The following is a 26,944-nucleotide window of genomic DNA, read 5'->3' as shown; positions in this document are numbered from 1 at the left end:
TAACAAGCGATAGGACAAGAGGAAATGGCCTCAAGTTGCGCCAGAGGAGGTTTAGATTGGATATTAGGAAAAATTTCTTCACCAAAAGGGTTATCAAGCATTGGACCAGGCTGCCCAGGGAAGTGGTTGGGTCCCCATCCCTGGGGGTATTTAAAAGCCGTGTAGATGTGGTGCTTAGGGACATGGTCTAGTGGTGGGCTTGCAGCGCTGGGTTAAGGGTTGGACCTGATGATCTTAAGGGTCTTTTCCAACCTAGATGATTCTATGATTCCCCACCATACACACAATATTTTATATGTTCTAACACATTAAATGCAACATTTGCCATCACATCGCCCAGTCATTCCTTATCCTGAGATCCTCTGGCTATTCATTTACCTAAGTGGCAGTGACTATTGGACTAGAAACTTCTACTCATGAGGTAAACTGTGTTTGTTTTCCCAACAGAATCTTGTCCACCTCTTGTGAGGATGCAAAGCAGGACTGGTCTGACCGATTCACATGCTGCGCCATGGGGGAACTCTATTTTCCTACCAAATGAATGCAACAGAGGAAGAAGTGAGAGTCTGACTACAGCACAATGGTCCCATTGTTGGAACCATCCATTTCACAACCTCACTGCCTTCACAGCTTAAAGCAGCAGGATCTGGACCTGCCTTTGTTGTTCATGTTAAGTTCTGTCTGTATTATCCATCAAAAGCAGAACTAATTTCTTCTCTCAACTCAATGTTCACCGTCAACAACTTAAAATACCAGAATGGACAAATATCCTAATCTGTTCAGCTGTAGACACAGATTAGGCTGAAAAGACTTGTGTCTGCGAACACTACTAGTTTCAGTATAAAAATTAGCATGGGAAAAGCCTAAGTTAATAGCAGAAAGTAAGATTATTTTTTTTTTTAAGCAATTCGTTTGCCAACTGCAAAGTTTCTCCCAGATTAGCCCACTTGTCTCAGTCTACTGGCGACTGCACCCTGCATGCTGCCTCCTGCCAGGCTATGCATCCTTTGTTCTTTAGTCAGACCATCAAGGCTGAGGAGTAGGAGCTCACCTACCTTGAAAGTAAAGAGAGCCACAGGATGAGTTCAGCGATGTTCAGAGAGATACATCCTAGATCATTTTTGCTCTCTGTTTTATAGCAACACTGGTTTTGCGCATTCAGTCTCAAGTTTACCATAGGGGTTTGTGAGCATTTTCTAGGATCAATGAGCAGATGCAAAATAAACCCTCTTAACATAAAAACATACTCCACAAGTATCTGCATACAATGTTCTAGAGTTGCAGTTACTTCACTGGTCCCTTCAGATCCAAGTTCACAGCTACACTGAGTAACACACAAGGACCTAAGAGAAATAAAAGTGCAACAAAAGAAAGCTGACACATGAATAAGAACAGAGGTAGTCGAACCATTCAATGGCTGCAAACTGGGACACTCAAGTGCACGCTACCGAACAAAAGACACTATTGCATAGTCCGCATGCAAGCTGAAAACAAGTATCAGCAAAGCGATATCGTAATGGTGATCTGTTCAGTACAGGAAGGCTACATCATCTCCAAGACTCATTTTGATTGTGGAACGTTCAAAAAAAAATTAAAAAAAAAAAATTATTCTTCTTAACCAACTGGCTGAAAAAAATGTTTTCCACCCAGCTCTCCTGGCTCCCCTTCTCATTTGTTTACACCTACATATATGCTATCACAGAGTCAACTCCAGAGACTTCCTTAGTTTTCTGCAGACAATTTAAAAAGCCCACATCTTTTTCTATTGCTATTTCCATTTCCCCTCAGCTTTTAAAAAATTGAACTATTGCAATTTAGGAGCTATGAGACTTGGGAGAAGAAAAACAGAGCAGAAGGGCTATCAAATCTAACCATCCACAATAAAAAAAAGCTACTCACTTGATTATAATTTGTTATGATTCTTTAAAAATAAAGACTATTACATATCTACATTTAATGTAATTTAGACATTTGAGCTCATGAAATGGCATAGCTTTCGAAAACTGGTTGATAACATCTAATCTCCAGCAGGGAGAGTACAATCAAAACTAAGGATGACGGAGTGATCTAGAAGTGGCAAAGAGCATCCAAGAAGCCAGACCCAGGCACTACCGGTTCCAAGCTCTTTGCCTCTGGAAAGAAACCAAAGATACATGCCTCTGCTCATCAGGGGTACAGCCGTAACAAAGATTTACCATCGTGCACCCTTTAACACCGAGTTTCTTCAAGGAAGACTACCATCCTCTAATTACTGCAGTCTATTTGAAAAGCAACAGATTGTGTAAATTAACCCAAATCTCTATTACCATTCACAGAGAACCGAGACTGTTGTTCCTCTCTTTCCTGGCACCTTAGGGTAATACCGCTACCAAGAAAAGGCTCAGCACAATTAATTTGAGTCTGCTAGGCAGTAATGTAACAGTAACTGTTGAAAAGCAGTTGGTGCTTTATACTAAGGCTGGCCACCTTGAAAACTGCCTTATTTAAATGCACTGTAACAGTTAGGAGGGAACAAGAAAAATGGGAGAGAAGTTGACAACAGAAGCAGGAGAATAGGAGCTTCTTTTAAAAAGAGAAATAAATAGAAACTGTATACCTGTTGCTATGAACATTGCTTCTGAGCGTTGCTTGGCCCTTTAAGGTGGTTTGAACTCCAAGAGTTCAGGCACATTCGTTGGAAATTTATTACATGGCTGAGAATTTCTCTGAAGTATAAACACACACAAGAGAAAGAAAAACACAGAATCTTGTTTATTTTAGGAACCATAACAAGCAAACAACAATAAGATTAAATAAAACAGAGGTGGAAAGAGGACTGGTGAAGTACCTGGCCAGTATACCCAGTTTAAGCCTTGCTCTGCCACCTGCATCAGCGCTTGGGAACCTGCATTCATCTCAGTATTTTCATGCTACAACACCCCACACCAGCAGCCAAGCTGGAAGAAGCATCACCCGAGTGCCTGGTCAAAGGCAAGGTTTTTACTTGCACAAGAGGTTATTTTTCAAAAAAGGTCCTTCTTCATGTATATAAATACACTTAAGTATTTTGCCCCTATTTACTATCTTTGTGGATTCAGCTGTAAACTCTGTAACTTCACAAGCCTTTCTGTGCACAATGACCTTTTACCATTCATTAACTTCTCTAGCAACTATTCCTTTCCACCCCCTATAGAACACTTCTTTTTTCCCAAATGGGAACAGCAGTGCTAGCGAGTTATTTCTTCTGTTACTGTTAGCATGTGCAACTAATGTACTGCCAAAACCAGCAGTATGGGACACGTCCAAGCTTTTTGACACCATCCTACCAGATGAGTTCTATAGAGAACGGGCAGGGATTAAAACCTTGCAAAATGTGTCATTTTTCGTAGCATCTCATGATCAAACTGTTTGCATGACTGCATATTTGGCCAGTAACATCTCTTCTATTTAAACAAACAAGGAGATTTATGACAAATTTCACTAACGTTGTCCATAGCTCTTCCAGAGCACCAAATTCTATGCAAACCCAACATGTGAAAGCATGAGAAGTCTTAAATACATGCACACAAGTGATCTATGTACCCTTGAAACAATTCCTTGTGATGCCTTTTCACCACATTTGATAGAACTTGTCCATGCTGGATCAGCACTGAGAAATAAAAAGTCTTCTAGATGTTACCTTTATATGCAGTACGCTCTGCATGATCGCTTACTGTCATGGAACCCAGAAATCACCTGCACCTCAATTTTCAGCACTCAAAGGAAGAAAATCACTGTTCCTGACAAGCTACAATACAGCGTGTCTTGGTCTTGGCTGGGACAGAGTTAATTTTCTTCCCAGCAGCAGGCACAGTGCTGTGGTTTGGATTTAGGATGAGGATAACGCTGATAACACGCTGATGGTTCAGTTGTTGCTCAGTGCTGCTTATGCCAGGCAAGGACTTCTCAGCTTCCCCTGCTCTGCCAGGGGCACAAGGAGCTGGGAGGGGGCACAGCCAGGAGAGCTGACCCCAACTGCCCCAAGGGCCATTCCATACCATCCGGCGTCATGGGCAGTATAGAAACTGGGGGGGTTGGCCGGGGAGCAGCGATCGCTGCTTGGGGACTGTCTGGGTATCGGTTGGCAGGTTGTGAGCAATTGCATTGTGCATCACTTATTTTGTGTATTATTATTATTTTCCCTTCCTTTTCTGTCCTATTAAACTGTCCTTATCTCAACCTATGAATTTTACTTTTTTTTTTTTCCCCCAATTCTCTCCTCCATCCCACTGCGGAGGGGGAGACTGAGTGAACGGCTGTGTGTTGTTTAGCTGCCTGCCGGGTTAAACCACAACACAGTGCTAAAATAAATCAAGATGCACATGATCCTCTTGATTTCAAACAGGAAAGCAAGACACAAGGAAACATATTCTTCCCTCCCAAAAGGGATCACCGTTTTCCCCAAGCACCATCTCACCTTACTGACTGACAAATCCTTCAGCCAACCCTTCTCCATTTAATGCAGCTATAGACAACACAGTGCAGTGGGAGCACTCGCACGTAATTTCAACGTCCATGCCGGGTTCCTCTAAACCACAAGTTCTCTCCACCACTTGCTCTTAGCAGAAGACAGCTCTCGTCTTATTTGACACTGTCAGACTCCAAAATTACTTTTGCCAATGCGAAACACGATTGAAACTCTTGAGATTCTACTGAAACCTTGCCATGCAAACCCAATACATTCCACCCCTGTGAATCACATATTTAAGAATTATCATTAAAATCCACATACGTCACACAATCCAGCCCTCGTCCCTTCACCACAATTATAACAACCGAAATTCCCCATGATCATTCCGTTCTCTAACATTGTTCAGTCCACGTTTTGCCCGTACCACCTCTCCCAACTACTATCGTTACCTCGAATTGTTCATGCCCCATGTTGGGCGCCGAAAAGGACTTTTTAGCAAGGCCTGTTGTGACAGGACAAGGAGTAATGGATTTAAACTAAAGGAGGGGAGATTTCAGACTGGATTTAAGGAAGAAATTTTTTGCAATGAGGGTGGTGAAGCACTGGAAGGGGTTGCCCAGAGAGGCGGTGGAGGCCCCATCCCTGGGAACATCCCAGGCCAGGTTGGACGGGGCTCGGAGCACCCTGGGCTGGTTAAAGCTGTCCCTGGCACTGCAGGGGCTGGGCTGGGTGGGCTCTGAAGGGCCCTGCCCACCCAAAGCATTCTGTGATTCTATGACTGTGGTGGGTTGACCCTGACGGGATGCCAGGTGCCCACCAAAGCTGCTCTCTCACTCCCCTTCTCAGCTGGACAGGGGAGAGAAAATATAATGAAAAAGGTCGCGGGTTGAGATAAGGACAGGGAGATCACTCAGCAATTACTGTCATGGGCAAAACAGACTCAACTTGGGGAAAATCAGTTTAATTTATTACCAGTCAAATCAGAGTTAGGATAATGAGAAATAAAACCCAATCTTAAAACACCTTCCCCCCACCCCTCCCTTCTTCACAGGCTCAGCTTCACCCCCGATTTTCTCTACCTCCTCCCACGAGCAGAGCAGGGGGACGGGGAATGGGGGCTGCAGTCAGTTCATCACACACCGTCTCTGCCGCTCCTTCCTCCTCAGGGGAGGACTCCTCACACTCTTCCCCTGCTCCAGCGTGGGGTCCCTCCCATGGGAGACAGTCCTCCATGAACTTCTCCAGCCCCACACTGGTCCTTCCCAGGGGCTGCAGTTCTTCACGAACGGCTCCAGCGTGGGTCCCTTCCATGGGGTGCAGCCCCTCAGGAGCCACCTGCTCCAGCGTGGGTCCCCCGCGGGGTCCCCAGCCCTGCCAGCAAACCTGCTCCAGCCTGGGCTCCTCTCTCCACGTGGCCACAGGCCCTGCCAGGAGCCTGCTCCAGCATCTCATGGGGTCACAGCCCCCTTTGGGCACATCCCCTGCTCCGGCGTGGGCTCCCCCCCGGCTGCAGGTGGATCTCTGCTCCCCGTGGGCCTCCATGGGTGCAGGGCACAGCTGCCTCACCAGGATCTTCACCACAGGCTGCTGGGGAATCTCTGCTCCGGCGCTTGGAGAACCTCCTCCCCCTCCTTCCTCACTGACCTTGGGGTCTGCAGAGTTGTTCCTCTCACATATTCTCACTCCAGCTGCAGTTTGAGTCCCCAGTGGCTTTGGTTTGGGTTTTTTTTCCTCCTCTTAAATATGTTATCCCAGAGGCGCTATCACTGCCACCGATGGGCTCGGCCTTGGCCAGCGGCGGGTCCATCTTGGAGCCGGCTGGCATTGGCTCTATCAGACACAGGGGAAACTTCTGGCAGCTTCTCACAGAAGCCACCCCTGCAGCCCACCCCCTGCTGAAACCTTGCCATGCAAACCCAATACAGGGTTCCTCTAAACCACAAGTTCTCTCCACCACTTGCTCTTAGCAGAAGACAGCTCTCTTGTCTTATTTGACACCGTCAAATTACTCTTGCCAATGCGAAACATGATTGAAACTCTTGAGATTCCCAACACAGCTTATGTCATATGTATAAAAAGTTTACTGCCAATAAAAAACCTAATGAGAACCAAGGAGGACAATGCTACATCCCGCAGCTGGGATGGGCTAACCCCCTGCAGTGGTCCAGGCCAAGGAGCAGCTCTGTGGAGAAGGAACTGGGGGTCCCAGTGGTCAGCAGGCTAAACACGAGCCAGGCTTCCTCGCTGCCAGAGCGCATTAACAGCAGCGTCCTGGGCTGCATCAACAGGAACAGAGCCCACAGAGGCAGTGGTGATCCCCCCTCCACTCAGCATTCCTTCCATCACACCTAGATACCGCACCACTTCCGGAGCCACCAAGACAAAATACTGGTCAACTGGAGGAAGTCCAGCAAAGGGCCACCAAGACCGTGGAGGGGCTGAAGCACTTGCCCTGTAAGGAGAAGCTGAGGGAACTGGATTGTTTAAATAATGCTCAGGATTGCCACAGTACCTGTGATGCTGTATGCAAAAAGCCTATGAAGCAGTATCCAGTAACCATTTCCTCAATTAATCCTTTTAGGATGAGAACCTCATAAACGGTGCTAAGTTAAAGCCCCCCAAACAGCTGGTCCAGAACCCACCACAGGCGAGGGCAGAGCCCCCTGGGAGGTGAGGGCCAGGAGGAGGCCTGGACATGCAAAGCGAGAAGCTCCTCGGGCAGGCGACTGCAGGCTGCTCCGCTCTCCGCTCACCCTCCAAGCGAAAGCTCCAGCCCTCCCCAGCACCCAGCTGAGCCGGCAGGCACTTCACACAATCACCATTTCCCCCCATAACTACTTCTCACCTCTGTTTAAAAATTAACTGTCCTGGTAAGGAGTATTCACAGTCATTTCACCTTAGCCTCATTAAAATACAAACACATTCAGCAGACGGATCTCTTTTCTGAAATCAGTTAAGAGAATCCTGCGGTCACATCAGTGCCCCAGAACTGCACAAAGCATCTAAGTGAACTTAATTTTGGTTGATAAACCTTATTGTCACTGAAGTCGCCAACAGAGAACATGCGTCCCTCCTGGGAGAAAGGACACATTATCTACCTCCGCTGGGATTTTAAGAATGCAAAAAGAAAGACAGAAAAGCAATCACACAGGATTACATTATGTGATAGCAAAAAGGGCTAATAATATTACTGAATGCACAGAAATAACACTGTAGTGTTTTTATCCCTATAAATGGAACTGGCGAGACAAATAGAGACATACTGTATCCATTTTTGGTATGTGTATATATATTTTAAAGAGTGTCAAGAGTCTGGAAAGAGTGTAGGAAAAAAGAGTGCAAAAAAGTTCACAAGGCCAAAAAAATCAGGTAAACACCAAAACGAGAAGCACTGCACATCACTCTGAAGTACCATCGCTGAGGGTGAGGAGGATGCACTAAAGGAGCATCTACAATGGAAGTATATCAAGGACCGGTGCCTCAAGCTGTGACGTACAACACTTTCACACAACTGATATAAAAAACAGCAGCACCAAATGTCTCAGACTATTTAATTGATTTTAAAATGTAAGTTTCCTTAGCAAGACATTAACAATTTCATCAGTTATAACAGGTGATTCCATTTCTAACACTAAAAGGTACCAATCAAGTCATTGAAAAATTTCATCTGAATTACACTAACTATGCTTTTATAAGAATTTTGTATTGTTTTCCACCCCATCACCACAAGCTGCATACATAAATAGTCCACTGCAAGTTACAAGCATGTCTTGCTTGTGGCAGTAGTACAGAAACTATGAACTATTTCAAACGTGCAAAAGAGATTTAAAAACTACTTCAGGTCAAAAGAAAAGAACAAATATATGCAGTCTTGAAGTAACTTGTACTGGTCCTCTTAAGCTTCATGAGTAACTTAATTACCCATTCCAGGCTAAGAAAATTTATCCCAGAAATACCATAGCTGAATTTTAGATCTCGAATGCAGATACACAACTATTTCCAGTAACACATGACTTTACAGTCAAAATTAAGAATGGTTTAACTTTTACAGTTAAAAGTATTTGAGGAGGACCTATTGCTACTAATACCTTTGATGTAGCTGCTTGCTGCTGCTAATTGCCTTCCTGCTGAACAATGCACATGTGCTTGTTGATGTTCTTAAAAAAAAAAAATCAAAATTCACATGCAACTAGTAAGCTGCAAATTTGTTAATCTGCAAAGTGTTAAGTACTGGAAATATCTGTGCAGGATTGCCCTGCAAGGATTCTGATTGCTCTCAATATGGTGGACTTACTACAGAAAGCAATCCTGCAGATATTTCAATAAATTACTTGTGTTGCCTGCAGAGTGCATGTTCCTTATACCAAAGGCAGTAGCAAGAGCAATCTAACAATGCAAAGGAGAAGTAATTTCAGTAATGTTAGAAGGAAGAAAAGCTGAAGCTTAATTCTCCCCCAGTCAGATCTTTTCCTAGACTTGCTCTATCTTTTCTTAAAGATTCCCTCAGCAACTAAATTAAACGTCTGCTTGGTTTGTCCTAGAAGTACAATACCATTTTAACAGATTCCCACAGTTACAGATGAGAAGCAGATAAAATACTTATTTGTTGGGAAGATAGAGTTTGCACCAGGAGTAGCATATGGCAGTCCTTTCCTCAACTACATCCCTCACAGGGACACAGGAGGGTACTTCCTTGCTCTGTGAATTAACCCACATCCTCCCACTGACAATTGGGCAGTCATGAGTGAGTAAATTAAAAACAAAAAAATTACCCCATGAAACAAAACAAAGAAAAAGACCCCTTGGAATTACTGAATTTGTATGCGTCCCCAAAACGTAAACTTCATCATCATGATCGCAGTTTCAGTGCCACTTAAGGACCATGCTGGTTAAAAAAGAAGGTTGCTGAGGTTGCCACTGCAGGTTCTTGGCCCTACCTCCGCATGGCCTGGCACCTTCCACAAATACAGACATGGCTGATGATTACTTGGACGCTGGGGGCACGAGACACCAACAGGAAGCAGCACATCCCGCAGGTTTTTCATGAGAGGTAGCTGGTCGTCCAGCAGGGAGGCAGCTATTTCATGATCCTGAGCGACTGTTTCTCTTCCTCCTATCCTTCTTTTAAGTAAACCAAACCACTGAATGCTGCATCAGATGTCCCTGAGGCTGTCCAGGTTTTAAGGAATACCTGGGAGGGGGATGGGACGTATTGGGCATCGCACACCTTCACCTTATGTGCACACAGACTGCTCAGGCTGACTGGGCACACATGCAGAGAGAAAAAAAATTGTTACAGCTCCAACATCAGGAGAAAGAGAGCTTGCCCTATGGGAAATCTGCCTGCATTGCAAGCTGAGGGGCACGGCCTATGGCAACAGTGGGGGGCATAATGGATTCAAAAGCAAGTGTTGAGAAAAAATATGCAGGTGAAAGAACAGATACAGCCAGTAGAGCTAATCCAGGACAGCAATGCAGTGTGCCACACCAGTAATATTCCGGGTAACAAAACACAGTAGTGCAGACCTGTTATTGTAATCAACAGCATTTGGCACCAACTAAAATTATAGTTGCAAAACTACTTCAGTATAAAAGTTAATTCTACATAAAATTCAAACAAGAAATAGGTATGCTTTTTCTCAGTAGCAGGAGGACAAGAAAAAGAACAGGCTAGGTAAAGAAGTGAGGATTCCCATCTTGTATTCTAATCAAACTGCATGGCTTTCCTATAAGACACATTCAGTAAATGTTTACTGATGGGCTCAATGTAACGTAGATTTATGACATCTGATAAGCATACACTACACTTGAAAATCATGAAACATTTTGGAACTCTGATTTATAATTCGTAAGACCCAGCTCAGTATCCTTACAAGATGCACCCCTTTTGACAAACAAAAGCCCTCTGCTTTCTATTTTAATTATTTTTCCCATTTAACTGTTTCCAGTACAACAGCAGAGCCTATACTGCAAATCTACTTTCAGAAAGTTAGCTGAAAGCAAAATCTAAGCCTACCAAATTCCAGAACTGGGTTCCTCTTAGTTGAGGTTACTTTGTCCTTAATTCTCAAGCTTTTCTAGCCAGCCTTCATGATTTAAATTGTCCCAGAACAAAGTAAATGTTGCAGCTGTTCTGATAAGACTGCAGAAGTGCTGGACTTTCTTTGGGCCAATATCCTCGTCATATCGTAGACCAGCCAATTTTCTTTCCAGCATGGAAAGGAGATTTAAAACAGACAGAGGCACCCATGTTGAACTTGAAAAGAAAGATGCAAGGGATCATGCAAAAGGTGCTTGTGGGGACATTTGAACCGGGTCCTCATTTTAAGAACCATTAACACTAAGACCATATGTCAGTTTTTCAAGCACAGCAAGCTAAACACAGTGACAAAAATGTTGATGAATTAACACGATATTGGATGGTCAGATTCACCTTATTTCCAGCAAGATGAGAACTAAACTCACATAAAGAACACACAGTTTATGAAAGATCCTACTTGAAAAAAAAGTGGGTTAACTCATTGTGTGAAGCTGGCAAGAATGAATGCTCAGTTTATGATGTTTAACAGCCCTTAAGTTTAAAATAAACATCTTCCAGTTATACTACAAAAGTCCATACAGAATAAAAGCAGGTCCCCATCCCCCGTCCCCCCCCCCCCCCGCTGCCATAGGCCGTGGCCCCTCAGCTTGCAATGCAGGCAGATTTCCCATATGGCAAGCTCTCTTACACCAAGCCGAGCTGGAATTCTTGTTCCTGGAAGGCTGTCTCTTACACTATGTCATTTAAACACTGAGATACCACCTAGTCTGGGAGCAAGTGAAATAAAAAAAGCTACTTCCTTCCATCTCATGGCTTGCATTCTAACACAATCTTTCATCTAACTAATCCTTTTCATTTTCCTCACTCCTGATATCTACTGCCTCTTGTCAAAACACGCTGGAAGTGACAGATGTACCAACAGAGACATAGTTTACATCGGCTATTCTGAATCCTTCTATAGCCAAACACTGCTGAATAATATCAGCATATTCAAAACACGCATCTTGTTCCTCACCTCCCATATCTGTCACAGTACCTGTGCACCTCCTTCAGCCACAGGACTGCTGCTGCCAGTTTCTTGTGCTCATCTACAGGCCATCGCTATGTCCTCGCTCCTGCCAATACAGCCACCCACTACAGCAGCACCAGCTCTGAAACTAAATTTTAAGTTCCTGAGGCCCGTATGACTCTTGCTCCTAGCCCCAAGAATACTCACAGGTTCATCAAGACTCGCTTGGACTCGATGCAATGCTTCATCCGTAAGAGGAGTATAACTCTCTGAATGCAAATGTCCACTTTAATGTGACAGTGTAAGCTAACAGGTTTAAGCTTGACTGCCTGGTGTTTGAAGTCAATAAAACAAAAATAATCAAACTCCTTACATTTACTGTACTCTGCTCAGCTCTTAACGCTCAATCTGAATGACAGATTTGCAGAAAAGTAACACAATAGTTTCTTTTACAGTGTTGATTAATTTTTTTTAATAGCTAATATACATAGATAAATAGAAACTCTGAAGCAAGGTCTTTATTCCTCTGTCTGTGTTGTAAGACCTTGATAATTTACCATAAATGGACTTGCAACTTTGACAGTCTTCTGTTTAAGTAGCCACCACATCATTTTGCTCCCATGCAGCAAAACCATGCAGTGTCTCGTTGTTATAAAGTTAGCTAATTATTTCGGTTTTGAAATGTATGCACTGTCATTTTAAAATACGCATATACCGAACTATAAAGTGACAGCAAACAAACTGGCTGAAGCAGTGTGCTGTGAAATACGGGACAGACACTGCCTTAGCTCTGAGAAAAAGCAAAACCTGATGTCCTCACACATGCTAAGCAATGTAACATTTGTTTCATTTTGATTATCTTTGGAATTATATTTAACCTCAGGTGCTCAAGACTTGAGCACTCATTCCCAGCATTAACCTGGCAAACCTCCTAACCTAATGAATTCCTAATTAAGCAAAGATGAGATGGGAAACAAAGTGAGAGTTATTCATATTTGCTCCGGATTATGAGCACCCAAACTTGTGAATTCAAAAAAGGAATACTGTGAGAGACAACTCCTTCAGGGTTCAAAAGCAGACCCTTAAAGAAAAACAGAGCAGCTTTAGAATTAGATCTGTTCATGAGAGAAAGCCAATATTTCATTTCACACAATTCCATACTTAGCCAAAAATAAAAGCACTAGTCCAAGGAAGGCTGAATAGCGGCCCAGTGAAGTACTTTAATTTCTTCTATTTAACTCACAAGGAAAACAAACAAGCCTCTGAAATGAGCGTCCTCCTGCTTTCTTACGACGTGAGTAGTCCATTCAGGACAGCTCTAAAGAATGTTCCCGAAAACTCAAAGAACTCTTATAGAAATCAATACCGTTGGGATCCTTTCACGAACGCACAGAAGACGGAGAAGGCCTTGATCACCTTACAGCTCTTTTCCAACCCAAACGATTCTAAGGCGGTTAAGGCCAGCGGCCGCCCCGCAGAGCCGCCGCCGGGGCTCCCGGCTCCTGCCCGCTTCAGCCCGTCACCCCGGCGGGGCGGCCGCCCGGAACAGCCCAGCCGCCGACGCGGAGGGGGAACGGGCGCCCTCCCGACGGGGAAGCCACCGCTACGGCGAGGCAGAAGCCGCACCCGCTGCACCAGCGGCACCTCTCAGCGACTCGGCCGCCGGGGCCGGAAGGCCGCGATCCCCGGGAGCGAGCGCGCACAGGCGGAAAGGCCGCCCGCGGGCGACGGAGGGCCCGCAGCCACCCCGCGGCAGCCGCCCCAGCCCCCGCCCCAGCCCCCGCCCCGCGGAGCGGAGGCCCCGACCTGCGGCCGGGCACGACGGGCCCTCGGCCCTGCCGCACGGCCCGGCGCCGCCAGCCCGCCCCTCCGGTCCCCAGCGGGGCCGCAGGCACAGGCGGCCCCGCGGCCGAGGCGAGCCGCCCCCCCGCCTCCGGCCCGGCCGACGCTGCGCAGAACGGGTACGGCCTGAGCCCGCCGCCCCGGCTCGCCCGCGGGAGGGCGGCGGCCGCCCCGCTCACCAGGGAGATGGTCGTCGTAGCCGCCATCTTGTCCACCCCGTCGGCAGTCGGCGCGGGACTCTCGCGAGAGCTCTGTGGTGCGCGCGAAACGGGGAACTCTCGCGAGCGCTGCGGCGGCGGGGGGGAGAGTGTCGCGAGAACTCCGCGGAGTCACGTGACTGCGGTGGGGCTGGCACCGCCCCGCCCCGCCCCGCCGGCCCGGGAGGGGCCCAGGGCCCGGGATGGGGCCCAGGGGCCTGCGGGCGACCTCAGCGCGGCTCGCTGGCCGCGGCCTTCAGCGCCCCGCGGGGCCGCCCGCCCCAGCGCCGGGGCGCGGCGTGATCCCCGGCGGCTCCCGGGCCGCGCCAGGCCGGGCCGGGGTTGTACAGGCCTGTACGGTGCGGCCGCCCCCTCCGCCGGCAGCAAGGGCGGGACTGGGCAGCCGGAGCCCTCACGGGCGCCTCGGGGGCGGGGGCGCAGAAGCTGCCGCTGCAGCCCGGAGCCGTCCTGCGGGCGGAGGCTGAGCTGCAGCGTGCTGGAGGCGCTGAGAGGGCCCTGACTGCCACGGGTCCTGGGGCGCTACGTGGGCAGCCGCAGTTAACAGCCCGTTACCTCTTGTGGGAGGTCAGTAGTTGCTGAGTATGCAACTGGAGAGCAGATCCAGGACCTGCTGAGGACCGCTGAAGGGAAACATCACCTTGGTGATTTGTCCCCAGCCTGGCCCTTTTACTCTGTTCTTTCCAGGTGGGTCCAGTCTCTTGCATCCAAACTGAAAGGCAAAGGCAAGGTCAAACAGCCTGGCACAGGTGCTCTCTATCACAGGGGGTGGAAGTGCTACTCTGAAATAGGAAGGGCCCCCAAAGACATCATTTCCCAAGGTGATGGTTCTGCTTTAAAGAGAAAATGCCGTTAGTGAGGGACAGAGAGATGTGCTGTTACACCTTGCACTTAATTAGTTAAACTGGCATGAGACTGTTGTGGCCTCTTGGCCCCACTACAGAAGAGATGCAAGACAGGAAAATCTACAAGACGTTTACAGATCCTGAAAGCCTATCTTATTAGGAGATTTAGAAAGTTCAGGCCAATAAAGCTTATCAAAAGCAGTTAAAAGACAATTTAACATCTAATTACCATTATGATGAGAAAGTCTTGCATTGTGAAAGTTCTTTTCATCTGAGAGATAAAGGTACAATATCTGAATCGGAACATAAAACAGTGTGCCTTATTTCTAGCCTAAGTTTAAGTGACAGCAGTTAAGCACTGGAAAACATTATTAAGATATAGTGGATTCCTACATTATGCAAAGGACTAGATACTCTACTAAAAGGTGTACATACCACAACTAGTAATATATGGGCAGGCATCACAATCCTAATTAGCTGATCAGACTTGACTGTCGGTGTCTGAGGACACATCCCCTTTCCTGCATGACAGCACGCCAAATTTGGAGTTGTGTCTGACTTGCAAGTGTGAGGGCAGGATTTCCATTCTTGTGCTGGTGCCAGTTTTGCAAAGAAGGGTAAGTGTCCTGCCGGACAGCAAGCTGACTGTGAGCCAGCAATGTGCCCTCACAGCAAAGTCAACAGCATCCTGAGCTGCACCAGGCAAAACCTGGTAGCCAGTTGAGGGGACTGATCCTTCCTCTGCTCAGCACTGGTGAGGCCACATCTGGAGCGCTGGATCCAGTGCTGGGCTCCCCAGGACAAGAAAGGCATGGACTTACTGGAGCGAGTCCAGTGAAGGGCCACCAAGATGCTGAAGGGATTGGAGCATCTGTCGTAGGACAGGCTGAGAGAGCTGGGGCTGTTCAGCCTGGAGAAGGCTTGGGGGGACCTCATCAAGGTGTACAAATATCTGGTGAGAGGGTAAAGAAAATGGAGCCAGGCTCACCTCTGTGGTGCCCAGTGACAGGACAAGAGGCAATTGGCACTGAAAATATGGGAAATTCCATTTGAACGTAGGAAAACACTTTTTTTTTTTCCTGTGAAGGTGGTTGAACACAGGAATGGGCTGTGCCCAGAGAGCCCCCATCTGTGGAGATACGCAGACCCAACTGGACATGGTCCCGGGCTCCCTGCTTTAGCTCACCCTGCTTGAGCAGTGGGGGTTGGACTAGGTGATCGCAGAGGCTGGAAGGGGCCTCTTGAGATCTCGAGTGGTCCCGTCCAACCTCAACTGCTCTGTGATTCTGTGAGAGCAGCCTGTCATGTATTGGAAACACCCTGCAGTAGCTGGTTCATGAACTCATCATCGCTGAACACAGCACAGCCAGTAGCAGAGAAATCCACTGGTCAAACTGAGCTGTGACAGCATTAAATCAAACAAAGAATTCAGGGGAAATGTGTTAAAGAAGAGCTGACTAGCTCATCAGGGAAATGAAGCAGTTGGTATATGAAGGAATTTCTCAGTTTGCAGAGGCAAGTGCAAGCTTGTTCTGGAGAAACAGTGATTTCTGAATCAAGCAGCTGTATGGTGTTTCTCCACCAAATTCCTTCTCTACCCAATTTGCCTGACTTTGTGGCTAAGTTTGTTGAACTCAGGGAAGCTATTTCGCATCTTCTTAGTTTAACTGTAAGAGTGACTAAGAAATTAGTGAGCGGTTTGCTGAGTGGAGTGCTCTGATGAGGTAAGCTACTTTCAGTGGCTTTATTGATTTGTCAGTTTGTAAAGTCGGCACAGCATAGCGCAACTGGGAAATACAGCACAAGTTGGCAGCTCAGCATAGCATCCTAGCATGGCAAACCCAGCCCGGCGTGATACAGTTGGTGCAACACTGCAAAGCGCAGGCAGCGTAACGCAGGCAGTACCGCATGGAAGACCCGGCACAGCGCAGCACACCAGCACAGCGCAGCATGATACAGCTGGTTCCACACGGCACAACGTGAACAGCATGGAGCAGCACTGCATGGCTTTTGTGACACAAATAATTCCTATTTGCACTTTTCACCAAATGAACCTGATGTGCGCAGCAGCTAAGATGATTGCCCCTTTCTCCAGGCTAGTGACTGAAGTTCCAAACACCACAGGAGAAACAGGGAAGGAAGAGACATCAGGGTTTTTCCCCTTAAGATGCCATGAGATTTTGGAAGGCTGTCAGACAAACTGGGGAATGACAAGGGTTCTGTTCAGCACCAGTGAGGTTTCTGCTGATCCACATGTTTGGATCCAGCTGGTGGGTTTGGATTTCTGGAATTTCTTATGCCATATCAAGTCCAACTCACAAAGTCCTCCCTTCAGCTTACACCAAATTGTGCAATTCTCATTACAAGGCATCACATCTGCGGTGGGGAAACCTTAACAAAACAGGAGAAACTGGGTATAAAGAGTGGAATGTGGCAGATTGGAAACTGCGCCGGAGCTTTCCAAGCCTGCTCCTTTCCTCCCTTCTGCAAACATTACCAGCTGGCAAGAGGAAAAAAATAGCTTTGGGACCTGCAGTGAAAAAAGCTTATCATTCCCAGAAGGAAATTTATCAGTTTGGGGGATTCTTGCAGCAGCTTTCATCTTCACAATCACCATCGGGAAGGGGCTGCAGGGGATGTTACCCCACTCCCCCCTGCCTCACAACTCCCTTTGGCTTGCTGCTTCAGGAGTGGGCACCAGAACATGTACTCCTGCTTGGTTCCGAGTTCTCTTGATGCACATGTAATTTCTCGTGTTTGCTGATTACTCCTCCACTTCCCGTTGTCTTTTCACACCACAGCCCAGGCATACACCTCTCATGGAGTGCAAAGGTTCATTCAGGAGCGAGTGCCTGGTCAGTCCTGCTGAAGGAAGTTCGGTCAGGAGCCCCGCAGTTTCCTCTAGTCTGGTACACTTCCCGTCCCCTGCGGTACAGGGGGACCGCTCTGTCCCAGACTGCCGTGAGGTGACTCACAAGGGAGGAGACCGGTATTTGTGGAAGGCATTTTCCAGGAAGTTAGCCAGCTTTTCACAGTCATCCTAAAATAAAAGAAAAAACATGCTGACAGATTCATTTGGCTTGGCTACCTTGGATATCTCATTCCTTACATGATTCCATCCCAAGCCACCGATTTCACATCTGAGTTTTGATATGGGAAGAGAACAACTCGCAAGCACATCTGGAACGTACTACTAATAATTATCGTATTTATTGAATAATGCCAAACGGCCGATCAAGAATGGAACCTTTTTGTGTCAGGTGCAATAGAAAGGCAAAAGAGCAGATGGTTCTTTGGAGCTTCCAATCTGAAGGAACAAAACAGGTCCAGCTTCTTTTGTTTAGTTTAATTTCAACTTAATTAACTGACCACTGGATCTAAAGCTATTTTCTATGGCCATCTGTTTTATAATATTGTCACTGCTAACAAAAATAAAAATTAATGTCACTTTTTGTTGGTCTAGCAACTATTTTGTACAGCCATCTCTTTTCTAACACATTGAGGAGTAGGTGGTTTATAGCATAATTAGAATGTTTATTCCTTAAGAAAGAAATTACTGAAATACACAATGATACGTAGAGGATGTAAAACACCCCCACCTTGTATCATAGAAGGGTTTTGGAATTGCCAGAAACAAACTCAAAATTATCCCTCAGGTGAAAAATGCAGAATCAGTTGTTTTCTTGTTGCTTAGAGGCACCCCTTTGTCACTACTGCTGCTAAATTACTACTTTTCTTTTAAGAAAAAAACTTTGATTTTGAAGACAAGATTTGTACTGCATAGGTGGTATGTTAGACCAACCACAATAGCTGGAAAACTGGATGAGCATTTGGGTACCCAAGTCCTTCAGGTCAGAAACAAGCAGCATACTTCCAAGCTAAATACAGGCTCAGGACATTTGCTCAGAGTTTAACATGGCATGAATCAGTTATACCATCTGAGAGAAAAGGTAGTTGGTACCTGTGGAGTAGAAAAGACGTTAGAGAGGGGAAGACGTGCTAAAAGGAAGTTATCTCCTAGGAGAAAGAAAGAGAAAGGTAATTTACAGTCCATGGAACACGGACCTGTGTGAGGTATATTCTACAGTGTTAGGTTGCCCCGAATGCCACCTATTTTCCAGAGCACAGGAGAAAGCACCCCAGTATGTCAGTGCCAAGCTGCGCAGTCACCATGCTCAGATGAAGAAAGGAAGAAAGTCTAAGTGTACTTTTTTCCAGGTGTACTCACATAAATTTTTCACTCAGTGAAGCTGACCCCTTCCTTGTCTAATGTCAGCATCCAGAATGAGGAATTCTCCAAAACTTTGCCTACAGCCCCAGAATTCCTAACTTGTACAAAATAAAAATAAATATATTTTTAATTCTCTCCATGCAGCCTTTCCTGGAGGCTATGCTGCTGAGTAGTCTGGATGACTGGGCTGCTCTGAATTATTTCTTAGGACTCTCTGCAAACACCTAAGGGAGAGCCTGGAATTTTGATGCTGGGATTGGCCATCTCTTCTGGCAGGAAGAAATCTGCAGAGTGAGTTAAAAGCAGCTGTCCAGGCAACACCAGCTATGGGGACAATTCCTCTGGGAGATGGGAGGTGGCCTCAACTTCCTTCCCTTGGCACTCCTCTGGTTCTCACATTCAGAATCACTACAAGATTGATGTAATTAACCCTGCCATCGCAATACGACTGTCCCCTCAAAGCAGCAACCTGGAGTTAGGCATAAGCCAAGTATGGAGAAAGAAAAAAACAACAAAAAAAAGGATGTGTTGTCACTCACTGGAAGGGGAGTGCTGCAGGCTGGCCTCTGTGACTGCTCTCTGGCTGCTAGATGGGGAATGGAGGAGCTCTTACTCCTCTGAGGCATGAGGTGTCACACAGATTTGGGGACTGCACTTGGTAGCACAGTGCATGCACGACTGAGATGAGAAGGAGTGGCAGGAGGCTTACCTCGTGGATGAATCCATAATGCACCAGCTCTGTTGCCAAGTCCTTGGAGTTATCAGCTGCAGAGACAAGGAATGGTGAGAACATGAAAGTTCATACATCTCTTAGTTCCTCCTCTACCAGTGCCCCTATCCCAACCCGCAGCACATCTGCATTATGCTTCATTATGCTTTAGGAGAGCTGTATACTTTTGGTTGGCTAAGCAATTGCTAAGTAATCCTGGGGCAAACAGAGCACAGAAGTGGGCAGTGAATGAGAGTTGAACACGGTACTGGGCAGGAATGAGCTCCAGTCCCAAAACACACAAAGCACAATAGTCTTGGCAATGTGTCACTTTGTTTTGGCTCAGCATGAAAAGCAGGCAGGTCACTACCTGTAGGCAGAAAAACACAAGGAGCTGGTGAAGCAGCAACTCCCAAGCATTAATTTCCAAGCTTTATGCTTCAGTTTTGGCTGTAAGGCAGTCAAGGCATGCCAACTGCATGGCCTCCAGAAGGCTCTTTGTTGAAGGAGCCTGCTGTGCTGGACCTGCTCTGAGGAGAAGCACCCTTCCCCAGAGCCCTGGGGCTTCCTCAGAGAAGAGTCCACCTTCTCCTTTGAAAGGTACTGCGGAGACTGCACCAGTGTTGGGAATGAGGGAAGAATTCACTAGTGTTACCCCAGAAATTGCATGCCACATGCCCCAGGGTGAAATGCATGTTCTTGATGGCCACTCACTAGACTCCCAAAGTTCTCCCAGAGCTATAACCTCAGGGTCTGAGTGGGCAAGAACTGGTACCACATGGATATTAGGGTTTAGTCTGCTCTTCCAGTACAGGAAGGAAATAAAAGCTGGCTGTAAACACAATCCATGTCTAACACAATCTGAGCCTAAATCTGACCAGGGCCACCAGGCAATATTTCTGTATTCATGCACAAAAAATTACTTGCAAGTAAACCTACTGGGCAGCAAGTCATAGCTCAGCTGTCGATGCAGTTTGTCCTCCAGGATCAGCAGAAGAGTAAGCTGCAGAAAGAAGAGAGTGCTCTTTACAAACCCCAGTTTCTCCACAAGAGAGAAAGGTGCCGACTCTTCCATCGGTACTAGAAACTGTTGGCAGTGGTGAGCAGGGAGGATGTTGGTAACTGCTGAGATGCTGGATGTCTTTGGCAGAGCAGTTTGAGTGTCTTAGAGTAATGTTCTCTCAACAGTTACAGCTAACCTGCAACTGTTAAACTAGAGAGAAGTAGAGTTAAAAAATGTCCAAAGATATCAAGGTCTTTCTGTCCTGCAGCCAGAGGGGACTGGTGGCTTCATTCTTCTTTGGGCTTCTTTTATTATAAAGGGACAAGAGTAAATCCTTTGGGTACTGCAGCAAACTGGCTGAGACCAAACTTTGTCCCAGTCAGATGCCAGAGATGGGTACAGAGAGCAGGTCTTGCCCCAGTGCCTCATGTAGAATAGGAGCTGAATACTTACATGCCACTGGGTCTTGTCTTCATTCAGCTCCATGTTACATTGCATTTGCACCACCTAGAAGAGGCCAAAATCAACATCAGCTTGGACACAGTCCCTCTGGCTTCCCCAGGCCTGCTTTGCTTCTGCTCTCCCAGCATGACTCTCAAATTCCTTCTTAAGCCCCTTAATTCCAGCTGCCAGCCTGTCCTTCCACTTCTTCCCACGTTTCTAGGAATCGTCCAGGTGGAGCAGCTGAGGGTTAATTTAGTCCAGTACCCAGCTACAAACCATGGACATCATCAGCTGATTGAGAAGTGGGTAAGGGAGCCTTGTGAAAGGTGTAGTTCTGGGAAAACTTTACAACCAGGATGAATTCGTCTTCTCCATTTGCCAGGGGTAGGCTTCCCCCTAAAGCTCTGCCCAAACTCTTGGGTTACGTTTTAATATTGTACTTGTTCATGTCCTTGTGGGATGACCAATCCTTAAATCAGACAAAAGAGCAAAACTGAAATCTTGAATATTATTAAAATGACATATGGATTTTCTTCAGGAAACCCTGCATTCCATCACAGAACATTCAAAGGTCTTAGATAAATATGGCATTTTATTAATATGTCAGCTTCAAGTTCCTATGAAAGAATTGGGTCAGCTTCAAGCTTCAATATGTCAGCTTCAAGTTCCCATGAAAATGGCTCACACCAGAAGTCATGTTGTCTGGGCAAAGGAAAGCCAGACAGAGCATGCAATTGGTCAGCCCAAAAGACAAGAAACCCAGCAAGGAATCAACATCCCTGTTCCATGCAGAGTTTAACAGGGTTTCATTTATATTCCTCGATTTCAAGCTTATGCTCAGAGGTGAGTTATGTGCTTGTTCCTTCCCCCGACCCAGCATCCCTCTACTACAGCTCGTCCCTATGACAAACATCCCTGGGCATTTAGCTCTTTCAGTCAGGAAACTCGCTGTCCTCTGACCTTTATTGTCTCCAGGCCACCCATTTCTCCAAGAAGAGGTGTGACTGTATGCCCAGGGTGGGTGCTCCTTCCTTACACACTGTCTGGCCATGTGCTCCTTTATATACTGAATTACACTGAACTGCACAGCATCTTGCAGACATAATCAAAGAGAAGGCTGATGATGTTTGAGTGCATCATTGCCACCTGCTCCCCAAATCTCTCCACCCGATGCCCATGATCAAAGTATCATTTAGGTGGGAAGGTCTCTAGTCCAAGCCCCTGCTCAAGACAAACAGTGAATTCAGACCAGGCTGTTTAGAGCCCTACCCAATCGGGTTTTGAAAACCTCCAAGGAGATCCCATAACCTATCTTTGCCCCTGGTCCAGTGTTTAACCATCCTCACCATGAAAAACATCTCCTTGGATCCATCCAGCATCCATATTCTGGTGCCTCCCAGAACAGACAGAGTCTGCATTGTAGCTACACTCATTTGGGACTTGCAGGTTTGTCCAGCTGCAAGTTTTTGCAAAATCTGTAGGAACTCAGTGCCTCTGAGATCACTAGTCCTTTGTCAAATTCAGTAAAAAGTAGTTGGTTGAACGCATTGGTCAGACAATGCACTTGCAGAACTTACCTTGGGGCACTAGGTGAAAAAGCAGCATATAACAAATGCAAAGAGGGGAAAATACGTAACTGCGCAGGTTTACATTTACATTTCTCTAACGTATCTGATTGATCACCACAGCACTCTAAAAATAAGCACTGAGCAGTATGAATAAAGCATAAGTTAAGTGCACTGAAAGCTGATTCTCAGACAGATATAAAGAAACCACTGCAGATGTACTTTTTGAAGGGAGGCATTTTGTGTGATCTTGCAGGAATAAGAATTAAGTTTAGCCCTACAGAGCATTTTTAACATTAATTCAATGCAAGTATGAAATTGCATTCTTATCATCCATGGTAACACAATGACAGTGCCATAGGTGATTAATGATGAATGACTAGAAGTGCCATTACAGGCAAATACCCGGTACAAAATGGTTTTTTAGGAGAGAGAGGTGCACACAGACCGATGAGTTCCTCTGACTGCTCTCAGTGATGGCCAGCAGTTCAGGAGACAGAAGCCGTTGTAAGAAGTGCCATGCCTGAGCTATGCCCTGATGATGGTGGCCAACAACCTTGTCTCCCCGTAAGCATGTCAGCAAAGGACAAATGCCAACTCCTGCCCTTGGGAAGGAATAATCCCTAGCAAGGACACAGGCTGGGACTGCCTGGCTGGCAGGAAAGCTTTACTGGCTCTGCTGCAAAGACTCTGGGGTCATGGTGGGCAGCAGGCGGGACATGAGCTGCAGTGTACCTTGGCAGCAAGGAAGGCCAACAGCATCCTGGGGCATAACCAGGCTATTAAGGGAAATAATTATCCTGCTCTACTCAGCACTTGTTAAACTACATCCAGGTACTGCATCTAATTTTGGGCCCCCAAAACAAGAGACATTGATAAACTGGAGCAATGGAGGGCCATCAAAACGATCCTGGGCTGGAGTGCTTACCCTCTGAGAAGAGGCTGAGGGAACAGGGCTTGTTCAGCCTGGAGAGGAGAAGGCTTTGGGGACGTAACGGCTGCCTGCCCATACCCATGATGGGGTTACGCTGCAGCGTTGAACCACTCTGTTCAGCGAGGGATTACACCACGGTTTTGGAAGGCTTCACTTCTGCTCAGACACCCTCGCATTGTGTCAGTCCTGCCCTGCCCTTCCTCCCTGGCACCCCTTCCACTCCTGTCAGGGGTCCATAAACCCACTTGCAATGGCCTTCCTGCCCGTGACTGGATCTGACCTTACCTTCCTGGTCTCCACATCAAAGGGCTCTGGGGTGGGAGTCTTGGCTTTCTGAGGGTCCTCCTGGGGCTGGGAGAGTGCACGTGGGAGGGCGTGGGGTCTGGAAACGGCGAAGTTCATCAGGGGATAAATCCCATTCCTGGTACAGACACAGAGGGAGGACAAACAGCTGAGCCCTGTCCTCTTACAGCCCTGGCAGAGGTCGGCTGTGGAGGGCCACGGCCCCGAGCAGGGATCTGCACCTGTGGAGGGGCAGCGCTGGCAGGCAGGCAGCACGGTGAGGAGGTGGCAGGCCACAGAGCTCCCCCCGCCCTGGCACTGCAGCCCAGGTCCGCTCGCCCTGGGGGGGGACTGCAGAGGGGATCACACACGACCGAGTACCGCTGTACGAACGGGACGTCCTACGTGTGCTGCAGCACAGTGCCCTAACCCTGGTTCCATGCTGCCCGGGGAGCTGAGGGCAGAGAGATGCTGGGGACCAGAGCTGGGTGGACACATTACAGGTCAGCCAGCACCGCTTTCACGTGTGCCGTCGGGACTACTTCTCTTCCTGGAGCTGAACCAGTGCCAGGAGTGCTGCAACTCTGTTGTCTGTTCCTTTACAGGCTTAGCGTGGTCCCTGGCATGGCTGGCCCAGATCAGCTGCCACCCTCCCAAGCAGCACCCAGGAGTTAGTAGGGGGCAGGGAACAGGCAATCCAGATGTAGGTGCTGTTCTGGAGAGAACTTCTCAGCAGAGCACAGGCCCAAAGAATGAAGTGAGTGAAGGGATCACGGGGACGTGCCCACAACCCACCTGACGTCTTCTAAGAATTTGTCGAGTTCAAGGAAAGAGACCTCCGAGTACCTAGGAGAGAAACAGAACAGGAAGATTACTGGGGGAGGCAGGAGAGAAGAACGGTGTGAGGGGCTACTGTGCCATAACACCAGGGTCACCAGGCTGGATGCAAGTCCTGGCCTCTTTGGCTACGGCTGCTCTGAAATCTTCCCCGCTAATCCTCACCTCCACTGTGCTCCAGGCCGACCCTCTCTCCGGATCTCTGCCATCACCATGTTCAGGTCCAGTTCCTTTATCTTCTCCTCCACCACATTCTCTGGCATCAGATCTAGGGCAAAGGCAGAAAGGGACTGTCAGCTGGGAGGTCCTGTAACACGGGCTCTGCAGCACAGACCCCCGGGACGGTCTGTGGGCCACTGCCTTTCTCCCCAGGCCCTTCCACATCCCCAGCTCTGCTGGGGCAGCAATACAAGCTCAGATGGGGCAGGGTGGTCTCATGGTTACTCACACTGGTTGTTGATGAAGCAGTGTGCTGCCAGCAGCTTAAGGGAATGGACCTCAAAGAGCACCCGGTGGAAGAGCAGGTTATTAGCTGTTGGTCGCTTGTCTGGGTTGAGGGTCAAGCACGACAGAATGAACTCCTGAGGGTCAAAGAAAAGACATAAACTGGAGGCAAAGCAGGACATCCCCCTGCTTCATCCCCACGGCTGCCAGCCCCGGCTCCCTCTCACACTTGCACTTCCCGGGAAGCAGATTTGAGTGGTTTGTTTCTGCCAGTGGGCAGCCCCAGGGCAGGGCAGGCAGCGTACAGAGCACCCCAGCTGAGGGAGGCAGCAGTGCTCCGGGCGGACAGCGTGCTGCTGGGCACCCACCAACAGCCTGGCCACACACCTCTGCTCCCTGCTTGCTCTCATCCAGGGAGGAGGCTGCGATGCAAGCCCAGCAAAAGGCTGGAAGGAGAACAGGCAGCGGTGTGTCCCGGCAGCCAGCCAGCATCAGCTCTGAGAGCAGCAGCCCACCAGGAAAGATGGTGGTAGGACTGGAGGAAGGGCAGAGTGAGCCAGCGGGAGGGATTCCTGACAGCGGCAGGATGGGAGGGACACATCTGCCCATTTCTGCTCATTCATGGCAGAAGAGCAAATCCTCTGCCTCTTCTGCATGCTGCAGCCTGGGGCCTGTCTTCTTTAACTGCTCTGTGCAGTTTCTGTACGGGTCTCTGGCTGGGGCTATTCAGAATAGATGCAAAGACCAAAAAATGATCAGAAGGAAGATGACAGGGTGGGCACCCACACAACCTAACCCCTCCGAACCAGAGGTGAACAGTGACACCGTTTGCCCCCGATGCTAAAGGCTCAACAGAAGAAACACTCTCTGGGACACCATGCAAGCAAGGGGACTATTGCATCAAAGGGGGGGGGGAGATTTACTATGGGGTGCCTGAGGGAATTCTGAGATCAAACAAGAGAATTTGGGGAGTGTACAAACTTATTATGGGATGTCTTCGAGATGGGCCAAAGGAAGAGCAAAGGAAGAGTTGATGTGGGTCAGGGAGGAAAATGGAGGGGGATAAAAGGTGCCAGCTGCCTGTAAGCACACTGCTGGTCAGCACACTTGTCTGGTTGAGCCCTGCACCTGATCACCTCAGTCTGTCCTGTCTTCTTATTAAACTCTATTCTGTATTCTTACACTACTTACACTGTAAGTTTGCTCTCTATTCCCTGTAAGCGCATGGTCCTCTAGCAAATGTCAAGCTGGACTAGCTGGTAAGTGAGATGAAAGCTTGGGGACGGGGCACAGATACCAGGCAGATCATGGGTCTGATCGATAACAGACAGATGCCACACTGCCCTGTGAAAGGGACTGCCCTAAGCTTTGATACTTAGCACTCCTCTGTCTGTGCTGAACTGTTTGTGGTTGGCCATGTCCGTATGGAGTGTGTGCACATGCATGGGCGCATGCACCTACTGGGAATTTGCACTCAGCCTTATTACTGGTAGGACTGGCAAACAGGGGTCAGGACCAGCCTCTCATTTTGACCAGCCCAGGTTGGGGGGAATGCCCACGTCCTTCAGCCCGCCAGATTTGGCTGCCCTTAGGTTTGCAATAGGTCATTGTCTCTGTTCCCCTTTCCCAGCACTGGTGTAACCTGGAGCACGCAGGAATGCCAGGCTGGCTCTGACGTTCCAGATACCAGCCAAGGGGAAGGATGCTTATGGGGAGATTGACACCCCAGGAGGGATGTCTGACCCATCTGTGGGTCAGGCTACAGCCTGGTGGCCCTGTCCCCGAGGCTCGGACAGCTGCACTCACCCTCATGTTGGGATCATCCAGAGAATGTCGTGCCCGCACTATTGCCTCCTCCGAGACCCGCGTGTCCCCATTAGTCTGGATCTCCAGCACTGCCATCTGGGGAAGAAGGAGTGCAGCCATGTCTGCACGCAGCCGAGCACTGGGTCGGTCCTTGAGGGCTTCCCAAAGGGACATCTCCTGGCAGGGTGGCAGCTGTGGAGCTGCTCACCAGGACACACAGCCTGGCCAGGCCTGTCTCAGGCTCTGGCCACAACTCTCTCCAGAAGGTCCAGATCTCCTGGGCTCCCCGGTGCTCCCTGGCCACTGTGT

The 26,944-nt window shown here is 48.0% G+C and overlaps 2 protein-coding genes across 6 annotated transcripts in view; both read right to left on the bottom strand.

Moving 5' to 3' along the window:
- PUF60 (poly(U) binding splicing factor 60) overlaps positions 1–13,546 on the bottom strand; it is a 36,209-nt gene extending 22,663 nt beyond the window's left edge. For 2 of the 3 annotated variants that reach the window (XM_075728342.1, XM_075728345.1), the window contains exon 1: positions 13,500–13,546. In XM_075728342.1, the coding sequence (XP_075584457.1) occupies positions 13,500–13,526 (27 nt within the window). In that variant the 5' untranslated portion in view covers positions 13,527–13,546. Of the gene's footprint in view, positions 1–2,596; positions 2,706–13,499 lie in introns of all 3 variants that reach the window. The other variant, XM_075728344.1, reaches the window with a different exon arrangement.
- A 3,213-nt stretch (positions 13,547–16,759) lies between these two features.
- The window catches only part of NRBP2 (nuclear receptor binding protein 2), a 29,093-nt gene continuing 18,908 nt past the window's right edge, over positions 16,760–26,944 (bottom strand). For 2 of the 3 annotated variants that reach the window (XM_075728126.1, XM_075728128.1), the window contains exons 10-18: positions 26,636–26,731; positions 24,834–24,966; positions 24,551–24,653; positions 24,344–24,394; positions 23,552–23,687; positions 20,777–20,830; positions 20,260–20,323; positions 19,321–19,376; positions 16,760–17,420 (exon numbers count right to left, since the gene is read on the bottom strand). In XM_075728126.1, coding sequence (XP_075584241.1) covers positions 17,352–17,420; positions 19,321–19,376; positions 20,260–20,323; positions 20,777–20,830; positions 23,552–23,687; positions 24,344–24,394; positions 24,551–24,653; positions 24,834–24,966; positions 26,636–26,731 — 762 coding nt within the window. In that variant the 3' untranslated portion in view covers positions 16,760–17,351. The remainder of the gene's footprint in view (positions 17,421–19,320; positions 19,377–20,259; positions 20,324–20,776; positions 20,831–23,551; positions 23,688–24,343; positions 24,395–24,550; positions 24,654–24,833; positions 24,967–26,635; positions 26,732–26,944) is intronic. The other variant, XM_075728127.1, reaches the window with a different exon arrangement.

The sequence above is a fragment of the Pelecanus crispus genome, chromosome 2 (genome assembly GCF_030463565.1).
Source record: "Pelecanus crispus isolate bPelCri1 chromosome 2, bPelCri1.pri, whole genome shotgun sequence".
Lineage (NCBI taxonomy): Eukaryota > Metazoa > Chordata > Aves > Pelecaniformes > Pelecanidae > Pelecanus > Pelecanus crispus.
The sequence above is the reverse complement of the archived record's forward strand: the minus strand, read 5'-3'. Positions and strand labels throughout refer to the sequence as shown.